This window comes from Lichenostomus cassidix, chromosome 4 (genome assembly GCF_008360975.1).
Source record: "Lichenostomus cassidix isolate B80296 chromosome 4, HeHo_3.0, whole genome shotgun sequence".
Lineage (NCBI taxonomy): Eukaryota > Metazoa > Chordata > Aves > Passeriformes > Meliphagidae > Lichenostomus > Lichenostomus cassidix.
This window is the reverse complement of record NC_139484.1, coordinates 19,127,433-19,142,441: the sequence shown is the minus strand read 5'-3', so window position 1 is coordinate 19,142,441 and position 15,009 is coordinate 19,127,433. Positions and strand designations below refer to the sequence as shown.

At 45.5% G+C, this 15,009-nt stretch overlaps 1 protein-coding gene across 11 annotated transcripts in view; it reads left to right on the top strand.

Annotated features, from left to right (window-relative positions):
• The first annotated feature begins 520 nt into the window (after positions 1-520).
• Positions 521-15,009, top strand: part of SEC31A (SEC31 homolog A, COPII component) — a 44,819-nt gene continuing 30,330 nt past the window's right edge. For all 11 annotated transcript variants that reach the window (XM_085058112.1, XM_085058118.1, XM_085058115.1 and 8 more), the window contains exons 1-13: positions 521-661; positions 1,217-1,299; positions 1,815-1,938; positions 4,104-4,302; positions 5,372-5,467; positions 6,878-7,018; positions 7,976-8,118; positions 9,044-9,143; positions 10,401-10,562; positions 10,726-10,878; positions 12,238-12,474; positions 13,041-13,115; positions 14,879-14,929. In XM_085058112.1, the coding sequence (XP_084914238.1) occupies positions 1,221-1,299; positions 1,815-1,938; positions 4,104-4,302; positions 5,372-5,467; positions 6,878-7,018; positions 7,976-8,118; positions 9,044-9,143; positions 10,401-10,562; positions 10,726-10,878; positions 12,238-12,474; positions 13,041-13,115; positions 14,879-14,929 (1,560 nt within the window). In that variant the 5' untranslated portion in view covers positions 521-661; positions 1,217-1,220. The remainder of the gene's footprint in view (positions 662-1,216; positions 1,300-1,814; positions 1,939-4,103; positions 4,303-5,371; positions 5,468-6,877; positions 7,019-7,975; positions 8,119-9,043; positions 9,144-10,400; positions 10,563-10,725; positions 10,879-12,237; positions 12,475-13,040; positions 13,116-14,878; positions 14,930-15,009) is intronic.

The window sequence follows — 15,009 nt, the reverse complement described above, 5'->3', positions numbered from 1 at the left end:
CGGGAGCGCCCGCCGTCTCTCCCGCTGCGCCCCCGCTGAGCCGCGCCATGCGGCTCGGGCAGCGCCCGCCCCGCGCACGGCGTCTGCCCGCCGAGCGGCCGCGGGGCCCGGCGGCGGCGGGAGGCGGCAGCGGAGCTGTGCCCCGGCTGCCGTGAGGAGGTGGGTCCGGGGCCGCCGCCCCCGGCTGTGGGAGCCGCTGAGCTCCCCGGCTGTACCCCGCCCTGGGGTGGCCCCTGCCCGGTGATGAGCCTCACTGCTGTTCACATCATGAGCACGCCATGATTACTGCCCTTGAGCTGAGGACAGGCGGCACCGCGGCCCCGCGCTGCCGGCGCTGCCCCCCGGCTCCCCCCGGTCCCGGTGCCCCTAACCACTCTCCCTCTTCCCCAGGGCCGATGGCTGCTCCCGCCCCGAGGGACACGGAGGACACCCGCGGAAGGAGGCGGCTGCGCATCCCCACACGCATCCTCCAACCACCCCCACCCCACTCCACGCCGCTGCCCGTCGCTTCCCGCCGCTCCCGGTGCCGGGAAGGCGCGGCCCCGCTCGCCGCCGCCCGGAAGCCGCGGGGCGCGCCCGGAAGGCGGTGGCGGCCGGGAGGCGGTGCCGGGGCTGCCACGTTGGAGCGGTCCGGGCACGGGTGAGCGCCGGGGACGCCGAGGTGAGGCAGCGACGGGGAAAATCCTCTGCTTTACGACTGTTTTCCTCCGGTTCCTGTCGGAGACCGGGCGAGGGTGGCGGTCCCGCTGGCCGTGCGGGGTGTTCCCGAGGCGGGGGGAGCCCGTGGATGCCGAAATAGGAGCCAGAAATGAGCTGCTGAGGCTGTTTGGCGGCAGGGGTCTAGGGAGGGTCTTCCCGGGGCTGGTTTGTTTCGTGGGTTAAGGCAGAAGGCTGCTGTAGGGTGCTCGATGCCTTGACGCTGTGAGAAGAGGGTTTTTCCCAGCTGTTGAAGCTTTGCCCACGTTTTCCTGTGTTATGTTCTGCACCCGTCAGTTTCCTCTACGTGTCAATGTTACTCTGCCAATGGAGAGTTATTCCTCCCCTCCCCCCGGGTGTGCTCTGGAGAGGATGGCTTAGGTGTCTGTCTGTGGGATATCTTTAGGAAAATGGTCCCTCCGGCTGCTTCTGCCGAGTCCTAATGCAGCTCCTGAGTCCGTGGCAGTGCAGTCTCACCACGCGCCATTTAAACATCACCTTTTCTGGTCTTACTTTTCAGCAACATGAAGCTGAAGGAAATAGACCGTACTGCCATGCAGGCATGGAGCCCTGCCCAGCAGCACCCCATTTACCTGGCCACAGGTGAGTTTTTGGGAAATATGGGCTAGCAGACCTCAGGCTGTGTGTGGTGGTTGCCTTGAAGGGGCCATTATTGAAACTTGTAGGAGTTACTCTGTGCCCTGAGGGCTGGAGAGGGGTATATGTTGTGGTGCCTTCAGTGGAGTTCTCTGGTTGTGCTGATAAAATAGTGCTTTGCATTCTGCAAGTGGCAGCATACATCCTCCTCTTTCTGCCAGAGGAAGGTGACAGCAATCCAAAGTGCCAGTCACTTGTAGTTCCTTTGTGACATTAATCGTGTTCTGTGCATCGTCAGGGAGAGGTACTTGCCAAAAGCTTTTCTTGCTCGTTAAGAAACACTCAAAGGGGGAACCATGGGGAGCAGAGCTGTGTGGAACTACATCTAAGTAATAGAAACCTGACCCCATCTTAGGGTCCTTCTTGCAAGGATGATGTTTTTATTCCCCTTCTTGTGCTGCATTTGCAGTTACTGCTTTGTGTACTGTGGCTTTCTCACTGCCAGCTGTGCTTCCTCGCAGGTACATCAGCTCAGCAGCTGGATGCAACCTTCAGTACAAGTGCTTCTCTAGAAATATTTGAGTTGGACTTAGCCGACCCCTCGTTGGATATGAAGAGCTGTGCCACGTTCTCCTCCTCACACAGGTAGGCTGTGTTGTAAGGGAAAAGTAATGTGTGTGGAACTGTTACACGTGGTGTGTGTGGAAAGGTCACTTTATGTGGTTTGCCTGCACTTGTTGGGGGGAGAAGCAGAAGTTCAGCACTGAAAAATGGAAGCAAGTGAGTGCAATGGATATTGTGGGGCAGTGAGCTTGGACTCTGAGGGGTTGCAAGCAGTGCATGCTCTGACATAAAGCGAAAAATTTTGAATAAGTATGTGGATCCTTTATCTCAGGAAGTCTCTGGCATTCACAAGAGAACAGAAGAAAATGTGAAATTGTGAAAATGTGGTAGTATCTTTTCCTATTGCCTCATCCTGTTTGTATCGAGGTATTTCAGGGGGACTCCTGTAACATAATGAGCTTGGGTAATGTTGCATGTGTTCCCGCAGCTGAGAAGCCAAATTCCTGTCTGCACACCTCCACTTAGCTTTAGTTCCTTACCATGTCCTTATCCAGACAAATACTGTGAGTATCAGAGCATCCAGTTTCCATCTCAGCAGCACTTGCAGCAGCTCTCTGGCAGAGCTGAAACAGCCACAGTTCCTTTTTAAATGCCCTGCACTGTGAGCAGAGCTGATGTTAACATGTGCTGCTGACCTGCTCAGAGCAGGATGCAGTGTTGGATCGTTGAGTTTCATTGTTCTACCTTGTTTTAAGTATGACTGAGATTTTTCAAGACTTGCTATTTGCTTACTGAATTTCTAGAAGCGCTACTTATAGCTGGGATGCAGTGCTCCCTGAAAAGTACCTCCCTTGACCAGCAACACAACAATTTGACTTTGCCCCAGAAAATCCATTAAAAGGGAGGTTAAGGGCTGTTCGTTTGTTTTCAATTAAAGATTAGATAGGCACATATATGAGAGGCTATATTTTGGTTTGCAGCAAATGGAAAGGTCCAGGTGATTAGACTCACGAAAGATAAATCCTTAATTGCCTTCCAAGCAGAGTTTTGCACTGGTTTTATAGAACTGTGCTATATCTTGGAAAGGGTAAAGGGCAAGACTAAAGTAATTGTACAGTTAATTTTTGGGGTTTGCTCCTCACTGTTTCCTGCCCTCATTTTGGATTATCTTAAATCCTGTTCAGTCTTGCTGGTGATGCCTGGATGACCCTGTCAATCACTTAATTCCTCATAAACTTGCATAGTTAGGTGCAGAAGCATAAAAGCCGTACCCAAAGAATTGGTCTGTCTTATATCACAGAACAGTTTCCATTTGTAGCATCATTCTTTGGTGAACCCCTCCTGTAATCTCTAAACCCTGCTGTTACAGTATTTCTCACCCAGCATATGCTCTTTGTGCACCTTACTGTGCTAAAGTTGCTGTGATTTAAAGAACTTGTAGATTTCCAAGAGGTAACGAAGAGATGAAGAATAGAACAGGGAATGCTAAGGTAGATCCTTGCCCACCTTCCAGTCAATGTGGGTGTGCTTTCTGCTTGCATAAGACCTGATAGGTGGCTGTGTCATTTTATGTAGAAGGTGCTCATTCTTTGCATGGTTAAATGCACAGGAATGCTGTTTTACTTATGCAGGAAGCTAATTGAGTTGGAGGGAATGTGGGTATTTACAAATGGACACAGTAGCGTGAAAGCTCTTAATTTCTGGAAGTATGTTTAATTCCTCATGGTTTAGCCTGAAAAATAGGCTGTGGTCCAAGACGTGTCTGTGACGTGAGTAAAGCACTTACTGAGCACCTGGTATGGCAGACAAAACACTTGCACATCCAAAAGCACAGATATGGAAAAGGATGTAGAATTTTTCTAGTTTTATCTTTTTCTTCTCCTGTATGAAGCTGCTTGCAAACAGCAGAGGTCTTTCTCCAGGCTGTGGTTGGATGGGCTCACAGCCTTTCTTTGATTACTCCTACTGCAGTTGGGAGCACTTACCTGATTTTGCAGCCAGGAGATTAGAGATGTTATCTTTTTGCAGGTTATTGGTGGTGCATATTGTGTCTCTTGTTAATGAGCAGAACTGGGGCTTGTGTTTCTGATGAAAGTGGTTGTAAGTGCAGAGACTCATCCTTAGGGAGAAATGCATGCAGTGCTTTTTTCTGACTTCAGCTGGGATGAGCAAAAATGGGATGTATCAACCTACGAGGAGCTGGTGGTGAACGGTTCTAAGACTGTGGGGACCTCTGTGTCTTACAGGTACCACAAGCTGATCTGGGGCCCTCACAGCATGAGCTCAGGGGACAGAGTGTCTGGGGTCCTGATTGCTGGGGGTGAAAATGGAAATGTCATTCTGTATGACCCAGCCAAAATCCTAGATGGAGAGGCTGAGGTAATAATTGCCCAGAAAGACAAGCACACGGGACCAGTGCGAGCACTCGATGTCAACATGTTCCAGGTTGGTTTTTCTGCTGTTCCTCTTAACATACCATCAATAGTGACCTGTCTTAACTTGTGACCTCAGGTGTTTCTGCCGCTTACCCTCCCCTGAAAAGCATGAACTATATTTTTGCTATTTGGTGTGTTTGTATTTAGTAGGGAAAACCGGTCCTGCTACTGGCATTTCAGGATGGGAAATGAAAGCACCTAAGCTGTCTGCTTCATTTCTTATCCTCATCAATTTAGTGGATCTTTTTAGTTCAGGTTATGTGTGAAGTAGAGGTAGTCCTCAGGATGTTTTTAGCCAGTCTCATCTCTTAGCTTCCATGCATTGTGCCAGTATTTTTCTCATCACACAGAAAGTAATTGCATACTCAGTCATGTTTCTGGTGAGATCAGTTTTCAGGTATCTCCTTTGAGGATTGGGTAGGATCAATCTTCAAGACCTCTAAGTATTGTTGTTTGGAAAGAGGAGATAGCAAGGGAACATAGCCTTGTGGCCTCTTTAGCAGAAGGGCTCTCAAAGCCAACAGTCCTTCCCACATCACTAATGAGCATTTACTTCCCTCTAGATACAGTGTGTTGGTTTTTCCTTGTTGCCACCAGCTGTGCAAGAATTCAGTTGCATTTGTTTCCTAAATAACACTTCTGTCCTTGCACACTTGCCTCCAGCAAGGCTGTGCTGTGTTCATTGTGTCCTGTCTGAATCTCTTCCTTTCCCTTTCTGCCTGTTATGAACTCAGAACTTGCCTGTCATTGGCCACAAAATGTGACCAAAGGGTGCTTGGTGACCTTGGCTCATGTTGCCCTGCCTGGACTTTTGCATCCCAGGTGCAGGATTGCTCTGGCTGGCTGCACTCACTGTGGGCAGGGCAGGAATGCCACACTGTCCAGAGCAAAGCTCTGTGGTGGCCAGAACTGCAGCACTGCTTCCTCCTCTGCCATGTCACTGTTTTTCCTGTATTTTTTCCTATATCCTGAACTGATAGGGGAAATTCAGAGTCCTGCAGATCTGATACCCCCCAGCAGCTAAGACTGGGAAAGCTGATGCTGAAAATACTCTCTATGTCTATTAATGTTTCCTACAGACTAATCTGGTGGCCTCTGGTGCTAATGAGTCTGAAATCTATATCTGGGACTTGAACAACTTTGCCACACCAATGACACCAGGAGTGAAGACACAGGTACCAGATTTGTGGTTATTAAATTCTGCAGAGCAGACTCATGAAAAATATGTATGGCAGATGAGTGAGAGCTGATTGAAATTTGCAGTTTTAAAGCAGTCTCAAGGACATGGAACATGGAAGTCTGTTAACGTCTAACTTGGGTAGTGGCTGCATACAAGGGTGGTGTGCTCTGCTTCCTGTGCAGCATCCCTGAATGTGCTCTCTTTTTTATCCACAGCAGACCTGCACAAGCTGGCTGCACAAGCCAGTCATGTCTTCATGTGGCAGGATTTTTCTTTTTTTTTTTTTTTTCTTTGAGAAATGTTGCATTTTACCAAGCAACAAGCCGAGTCTCTCAGGTTACACTACTTTTCAAGTACCATAACCATTACATGTCTTTTAGTCTTCCTCTGCCTGTTTCACTGCATGGAGATAGCTGAAGATGGTGAAGCTACACAGAGGAAAATAGGAGGAAGATAAAAAGCAGCTACTGAGAAGTTAGATGATGAGGCAGTAGGTTTTGCAGTTACCTTTAGTGAGTTTCAGGGAGTGGTTTAATTACTGCATGCAAGGTTCAGTGTCTAGCCTGTCTCTTAAAGAAGATCCATGGGGAAAAACAATAGTCTTTTGTGCTTTGTGCCTTGTGAAGGAAATGGAAGAATGGGAGGAAGTTGTTTCAATGCAAGTATACTTCTGTAGCTGTTACAAAATTGTGCAAAAATTCATGGTTACTGGAAAGCAGGTTTATTACTGCATGATAATTTGGAAACGACAAAGTGAGCAAATGGGATGAGAAGTAATCTTGAGTTTAAAGATTTTTAAACTCTGTGGGTTTGGTTACTTTGTTTAGTTCAAGTCATTTATTAACTTGTAGGCATTTGAGAGGGTGCTCACCTTAGACATCCCTGTAAAAGACTTAGGTCTTTTAGGATTTTTTTTTGGCTGGGATATGTTTCATGACAGCTAGAAATAATAGGGGAACAAGGGCTGGATTAATACTGCTTTTAATTTTTGGTCTAAAAATAAACATTGGGGGAATAAAAAAATCCCATGGAATTTCTTCAAGCCAACTTTTTCTTTTTTGCTAAATAAAAACCTAATAGTCCAAGATAAAAGAGCAGTTCATATATTTGGATATACTTTCATGTAGTAATTTTCTGTTCTTGAGGAGAGTTTGCTTACCCTTGTTTCAGTATCTAATGTGTAGTATTTCAGAGCAGAAAATAACTTCACGGAGAAATTCTAGCAGCTTATCAGTCAGTGTTTTCAGGCATTGTGCCCTACAGCACGTGTACCAAGGAAACCAGAGCACACCCAGTACATGGGGCAGTCTCCTTGCAGATTTCTCACTTAGCAAGTCCTGAAAATAACAGGGTTTGCGTCTTCAGTTTGGCGGAGCTGTGACAGGCTGTTGTGTGTGTGTGGCAGCCTCTGGAGGACATCAGCTGCATTGCATGGAACAGGCAAGTCCAGCACATCCTGGCATCTGCCAGCCCCAGCGGCCGAGCCACCGTGTGGGATCTCAGGAAGAACGAGCCCATCATCAAAGTCAGCGACCACAACAACAGGGTGAGTTTGAGTTCTCTCCTGCAGCTGCTGGGGTGCTGGCAGAGAGGTGTGGGGTAAGGATGGGTCATGGCACCCCTTCTTCTGTGGCAGAGATACTGGTGCCTGGCCCAGTTTGCTCTTGAGAGTACGTTTGTGCAAGAGGGATTGTCAGCATTATAAATTAAAATAGCCAGATGCAGATTGAAGCAAGGCAAGGCACTCAGGTGCCCTATCAGAGTGATGAGTTAGTTTTGAGAAAGCCCTTACTGATCTGTTTGGGGCTACCACAGAAAGATTTTTATTGTTTTTGCCACAGAGGAGTGTGGTGTCAAGCAGGTTACAGGGGCATTGCCTCCTGTAGTTACAACCACCATGCCTCCCCTGTAGGCAGTGTAAATGCATATATTTGTATAATTTATTATTTTAAATGGAATATTGCTATAACAAGCTCCAAAGATAAAGCAAGAGTTAGAAATGAAACTTAGAAGTTGTTGCTTGTGAAGTAGCTCTTTGGTCACTGTATTATTATTTTGATAAATTGTGTAACTCTCAGTGTTTTATGTGTTTGTTGCCTGACATAACAGCAGCACAGTAGGCTGTCTTCATCATGTGATTGTAGTCCTGTGATATAATGTTCTCATGACAATAACCTCTGCCTAATGTCAGCTTTTATTAAAATATCAATAAAAATAGTACAGGAAAATATTTATATGGTGGACTTTACAGTTTTCTAACATTAAAACATAGGAGTGTGAAAAAGCACAATGTAATCTCTCTGAGAGGACCTTGGGAAACTTAACTGCAAGTTTCCTCATTCACAGGAATAAGGAGGATATCCAGTCTGAATGCAGCCGAGAAACACAGCTGCAAATTCCCTTGCAACAGTTTTTCCATGCACAGAGCCATATTTGGTCTAGTTTTGTTTTTCCTTTAGTGCTGCTTAGTTATGTGATGCTTTGGCCCAATGTCGTCCCTCAGATGCACTGCTCAGGCTTGGCGTGGCACCCTGAAGTTGCCACCCAGATGGTTTTGGCCTCAGAGGACGACAGGCTGCCTGTTATTCAGATGTGGGACCTAAGATTTGCCTCCTCACCACTGCGTGTTCTGGAAAGTCACACAAGGTACGAGTCTTATGTAGCATGGTGTGCTCCATGGTGTTTGCAGTGGTGACTCCATGGTTTTTACATCTCACTCCCTGCTGTTCCCTGTGAAGGAAGGCTTGGTTGGTGGTGGCAATTTCAGCAGCAGGCAGTGCTGTATGCTGGCGTGCTGCCCAGCCAGCCCTGTGCCATGAAAGAGTTGCCTTTTGGAGCTTGGTACTTTGAAGGAAACAGGCTCAAAAATTAAATAAATAAACCACCATGCTGCTGAAACAGCGAAGCTACTACTTTGTTTCTAATTGTTTTGAGAGAGCTGAGGTGCAAAGAGTTAGTAGTAGCTGATTGTGCCTGAATAATGTACTGAAGGTGCACCTGGGCATGTCCTCACATGTGGACTCACACACTTTTCCAGCCCCTCAAACCCCTAAATGCCTTAATTTTGGGTAGAGTGGGTGATTTTGTTAAATTCTTGTCCCTCTTCCATTGTTGGTGAAACTTTCCTTAACACTTGATTTAAGGAGGGAGAACAGTGTTGTGTCTTCTACCAAACCTGCTGCCAGTGGGTTCTGCTGACTTCAATCTCTTGCTAATAAAAAGCTGACAAACTTCATAGTCATTGACCTTACCTATGGGTTTGCACTCTGGATATTAGTGACACTGCAAGCAAACAAACCATGTTGTTACACTAATGCACAGGTTCTCCCATATGACTGTTGTATTTGATTTTCAGATACAATGGTTACATCTTTATACCTTTTCATGCAGGAAATAGAAAACATCTATTTTAACAAAACAAGGGCTGATAACATTGAAAAATTCCTCCTCCTGTAAGAGGAAGGAGTGGAGGGGGCATTTTGAGGTGGGATGCTGAACTTACAGATATGCTTTATTTTATTACCATTTTCCCTTTACATTAAACATTTTTTGATTGTGGCTTTTCATGCAGGGGTATATTGGCCATTGCTTGGAGTATGGCAGATCCAGAGCTGCTGCTTAGCTGTGGGAAGGATGCTAAAATTCTCTGCTCCAACCCTAACACAGGCGAGGTATTGTATGCATGCCACATTAAAAAAACCCAAAAATCTCTGTTCAGAGGTGGCACATGCAAAGCATGTGTTCTTGTGTGTTTGTGTGTTCCTGTGTGTGCATTCCTAGGAATGATGCTTCTGTGGGATGCTTCTCTCTATCCTATTTGCCATATATGTTTTCTGAGCTTGTTCTGTTGGTGCAGTATTCCTTCCTGGTATTGTCAACATTACACATTTGTCCTTGCTGCTTCTCTCTTACCAAGTAATGATGTCTCTGTTCATTATAAGAGATGGAAATGGCTCCACTTAAACTAAGTATATGCTTCCTTGTCTTTTGTTCTGGGCTCAGTGTGGCTGGGTCATTGTTGCAATTGCCTTTTTCCTTCTGTAAGAATTTTATCCAGACGGGAGGGATTTTGTAGATTGCCATAATAGTAGCAGATCAATGAGAGGCACTCAGATGTGTTCCCACCCCACCCTGCTGGGCCTAGGGATACCTTTCAAAGAGGATGAGATCTGTTTTTCAGACCATGTTTGTCCCAAGACCATGATCAGGACTTCAAACATGCTGGAGGGCTCTTTGCCTCCAGGAGGCAGTAATTGTGGAGTGGGATGTGTTTCTAAAATTCAGACACTGGCCCAAAATTGCAAAAGCTGTACATTAGTAAATTATTTATCTGAGCTGGATCCTGTGCTTTTACAAAGTTTTTACATGTGGTTGAATCATGCTGCATGTTTTTATTGAAAATAAAAACCAGTTTCTTGGGAGACAGCATTTTGCTGACAATTAGCATTTTGTTCTTTGAGTTTCTCGTGACTTACGGTTAAATGTCTACTGTAAGGGTGGCTTGTCTGTTCCAGGGCACAAGAGGCTGTCTGCCCAGGGTGCAGATTTTGTGTTTTTCAGTTTTCCTGTGAAAACAGACTTACTCCATGTAGTGTGTGGGGATACCTAAATCAGCTCTGAGAAAACTAGTGTGAATGTCAACAGCTCACAGTTGTCAATGGGACAGCACAGACCTACCCCACCTGCATCATTTGTCCTGTGTGGATTAAACAGAAGATTTAATGGGAGGAGAAGGAAATGAAGCAGCGATGTGTGATAATCTGCTGTTTGGAGATTGTCAGGGTTTGCCCACGGTTAATATGTACAGTGATGTGGAGGCTGCGGGGGAGCAAGAGCAGACCAGTCTCAGGGCAGCCAGGAGAATTGCTGCTATTGGACACAGTGCTCCATGAAAGCTCTGATTTGTTTGGCTTGGTTTTGCTCTGCAGGTGCTGTACGAGCTGCCCACAAACACCCAGTGGTGCTTTGATATCCAGTGGTGTCCCAGGAACCCTGCTGTCCTGTCTGCAGCTTCCTTCGACGGGCGCATCAGCATCTACTCCATCATGGGCGGCAGCACTGATGGCTTGAGGCAGAAGCAAGTTGACCAGGTGGTGAAAATTGTTCAGCTAAGAATAGGGGGGGAACAAAATATGGGAAGTCTTCAGTGGTTGTCTGCAGCCCTACTTGCAGGAGTACCACTTCAGTACAAATAAATGTTTAGTTCATTAGAGAAATGTCACTTCTGGTTTTTTCCCTCTTGTGTTATCAAAGCTCTCCTCATCATTTGGGAACCTCGATCCCTTTGGCACAGGCCAGCCCCTGCCTCCCCTGCAGCTTCCCCAGCAGACTGCCCCACAGAGTGTGGTGTTGCCCCTGAAGAAGCCACCCAAGTGGATCCGGCGACCCATGGGAGCATCCTTCTCGGTAAGGAGACAGGGATGGGCAGGGTCAGCCAGGCAGGTAGGGAGATAGCGCTGGCACCTGCTAAGCTCCTCAGGAAAGGGGGAGTTGAGTGTGGTGCTCCACCTTGGGAGAACTTCCTGTTTGTCATCACAGTGGGAGATGCTCTGAGCACTGGGGACAGCAAAAGCCTGACCAAAATGCTTGGGAAAAAGAAACATTACCATTCGTTTGTTTGTGTTTTGGCATTAGGGCTTCGCTTTTGCTTTTGTGCAGTGCTTGCTTTGGAGTTAATAAATATGCATTGGGGGGAATGAGCCCAAACTGGGCAAGTATCTGAGACTTCATAGCTTCAAACTGCACTCATGTGAGTCAGTGTGGTGGAAAATACTCAGGTTAGCTTTGATCAAGATAGCAGGAGTTACACAAGGCTGGGTTCCTCCATGGCTGGTTCATTTGCAGAGGAGCCAGCTGAGGGGATGGCAAGCTCTGCTTTTTGCAGTCATTGCTCTTTGGCCCCTCTTTTGGCTTATTTTCTAAACCCACAGTCCATTTATTTGGGATGTTCTGGAGCTTTTAGCCTGTCCATTTGAAATTGATTTTTCTGGTGGAATAGTTCTCTATTTTCAGCATTGTATGTCTGCTTATTCATGATCTGATGCACAAATTAAATGCAATTTTCTCCTGTCAAAGAGAAGTGATGTTGCCTAGCCACTGAATGATGTGTCATTTTATAATGTTGTTTATTCCCTTACTTGTCCTGGGGTTTTTTTAGAAGCCAGATGTCAGTCTTTTCCCTGGCTAGCCTTTTGCATTTTTCTAACACAGATTTTAGTGGACTGGCCCGTGTAAATTAACTTTGAGCTATAGAATGAAATAATATAAGCCACTCCTAATTATGTTCTTGTGTTGATTTTACCTCTTCAGATGGTGTCACAACTTACTGCCTATCTGTCAGTAGGGTTTCAACTGCTAAACAGCCTGGAAAGAGCAGGGCAGGCATAATGCTTGAGCATTTACTTAATGGTGCATTAGTTTCTGTGGTAATTGCACTGCAATATCATGAGATACTCCACTGATGCTGGGTACTGTATAGACCCACATCTCTAGCTCTCAGTTTCTGGTCTGTCTTTTGCCTGAGAAAAAAAAAACAGGCACAAGAATGGCTGTGCTTATAAATCTTATTAAATGTGAACCTACTTACCCAACAAGCTCCTTACATGCATAGAAATATTGGGGCAGGGGGCAACAAATCAATGAGTAGATGTCTGGAGTGTTCAGTTATTGGACAATTAGCATATATATGTTATATAAAATACATTTTCACACATGCTCCCCTCTATACTTATATTTTTGTATACTCTGTGTGTCCTTCAATTGCAGTTTGGAGGCAAGCTGGTGACGTTTGAGAATTCCAAGTCTCCGCAGCAGCCAGGCATGGAGCAGCAGCAGCAGCATCCCCATGTCTACGTGAGCCAGGTTGTCACAGAGAAGGAGTTCCTGGCCCGCTCAAACCAGCTGCAGGAGGCTGTGCAGTCTGAGGGCTTTGTCAGCTACTGCCAGAAGAAAATCGACATGGCCCTGGCTGACTTTGAGAGGAATGTGTGGGCCTTCCTAAAGGTAACAGGGTCACAGCTCTTCACAAGTTCCACACTGACTGGGAAAGCCAGGAGGTGGTTCCTTCTGCACATTTAGCAGAAGACATGCTGGGAACCAAAAGCTGCAGGCTGTGGGAATAGTGTCCCTAAGCCATGTCACTGGAGGGGGCCCACCAGAAGAGGGAGGGTCCTCAGGGCCAGGGGTGTTTGTGGGGTTTGTGTGAAGTCATGGCAAAGCAAAGGTGTGGGTGAAGGTATTCCATGGTTTTTGATATCCCCCATCAGCACATATTTGTACAGGGAGCTGGTGAGGAGGATTAAAGCTTTGGGGTAGTTTTAGATGTGCTTTTCACTGCTCACTCAGAGCATTTAGAGGTTTCCAAGTGAAGCAGATAAACAGATTGCTCACCTACAATAACCAGATGCAAGCTTTGCCCACCTGCTCAGGTGTCCAAGTCACTGAAGACTTTTGCAGTTCTCTTTGTTACATTCAATCTACTCAGTCACTAAACCTTACTGGGTTATATGTGCCAGTGAGGGGGAAAATGAAGAATGGTAAATTGCAATATATTCTTTAACCTTTTAAAGGTGAACTTCGAAGAAGATTCACGTGTTAAGTACCTTGAACTCTTAGGATACAAGAAGGATGATCTGAGGAAGAAGGTAAATGTGTGATATGTGAGACAAATAACTGTTGAGTAGTTTCAGAATTTTTACAGAAAACAGTTTGCTCTGTTGGGTTTTTTCATTAGGTGTGTCTTCTTGCAATATGGATGTTCAATGGAAATGTCAGAGCAGGCAACAGACTTCAGAGCATCTTACTGTCCATTGTTGATGTGAAATTCTCACCCATCAAGAAGCTTTGATATTTATTGATTCAGGCTGTTTGTGTAACTTTTATGTGACATCCTTCCACTCTAGGATCATGGAATGGGATCTGCTTTTAGGCTTTCTGGTTGAAGAACATGCAAGCAGTTTTCAGGGTATCATTAACTAGGGAGAGCTGGAATATTCTTTTTTGTTTGTGGGAGACTGTTACCAGTAGATAAGGCTTATAAAGCTTTACCTATTGGTAACAGGAGATACCATTAATTTTTTGGGGGGGAAAAAAAAACCCTAAAGGTCAAACATGGTTACATTTTGAAAAGCAAAATTGATAACAGTTTGTCCTTAGCGTCTAAATATTTTTGCAAAGGCAAGCACAGCAAGGGTAATCCTGTTTTTGAAAAGCAGCTCTCAATTAGAAAATCCAGTTGAAATGTAGTAGAGATTCTGCAGAGTGGCCTCGTGAGGTTAAAGCCCACTGCTGCAGTTGCTCTGGGTTTGATATGCCCTGTGCATGAGGGGAAGCTGGGAGAATGGGCACAGCTGAGCTGGGTAGCCTGGAATGCTGGGCCTACCCCATTTTTTCAGCATTTGAGAAACACATGAGAGGGGCTACAAGGCTGTTTTTATGGAACTGTTTTCTAAAAGCATTCCACACAGAAATGGAGTCCATGCTTTTTTCAGGGTCGAGAAACAGCACAATACCACTCATATCAGTTTGGTTTGTGATACCCAGATGATAAACTCACTAAATCACAACTTGGTTTTCTTACTGTTGTGGTAGCATTAGGAAAGTAAAGCAGGGGTCACAAATTTCAGCTTCTTGTAATAAGCAGTTAAGAACATTGAAGGGTGGGTGGTATTCTTGAAACCTGTGATTCTCATTCAAGCCAAGCCCTGGATTTCTCATTTTTATTGTAAACCAATGATTAAAAAAGAAAGAGAAAACTGTCTCCAGCAGTTTGAGCTCAGCTTTTTACACAAACCAGCCTACAAGGGCAAAATAAAGGCTGCAATACTGAAAGCAGTAGATAATTTTAGGAGCAATGTGAAACCCAGTCTCCCTGATGCAAAATAATATAGAAACTCTATACATAAAATTGCTGGTTTTGAGAGCACTAATTTAATCTGGAGTCATGATTTGCTTTGCAAAGCAGTAGAAGCTGAGCACTTTAACTCTTTTCTACCTTGGAAAATCCTAGTCCATGTGCCTTGATGTGGTGAAACCACAGCTTCCTGACAGACTCCATGTTCCTTAAGGATTGTCACTGCTTTATTTTCCCTGACCAGAGCAGATGGAGGGTTTTGTCCTTCACATTGTGATACTGCTTTTATTTTTGTGGTTTCCAGCAGCTCTAGTGGGGTTTGAGGCCCTCAAGTTAACAAGTTAAAGGTATAGAGTGGCTGTGTCCATCAGAGCTTGGGGTGCAGGGATCTTAGCAGTAAATCCATCACCAGACTGGAAAAGGAAGTGGCTTTAGTTTTATGTTGAAATGTTTCATTTCATTTAAACTGTTGTTTACACAACATAGTAGCTACATGTGCCAGTTTTGCAATCTGATAATTAGGTGCCTCCTGCTTAAATCTTCGTTATTTTCTAGATCACATCTGCTCTGAATAAAGAAGGTCTTGCAGATGGTGTCTTGGGAGAGGTAAGCAAACACATGTATGCTTGCTAACTCTAGTTTTTTAATGCCATGAAATTTGCAAAGTAAGAATAGTTTTTCTTTCC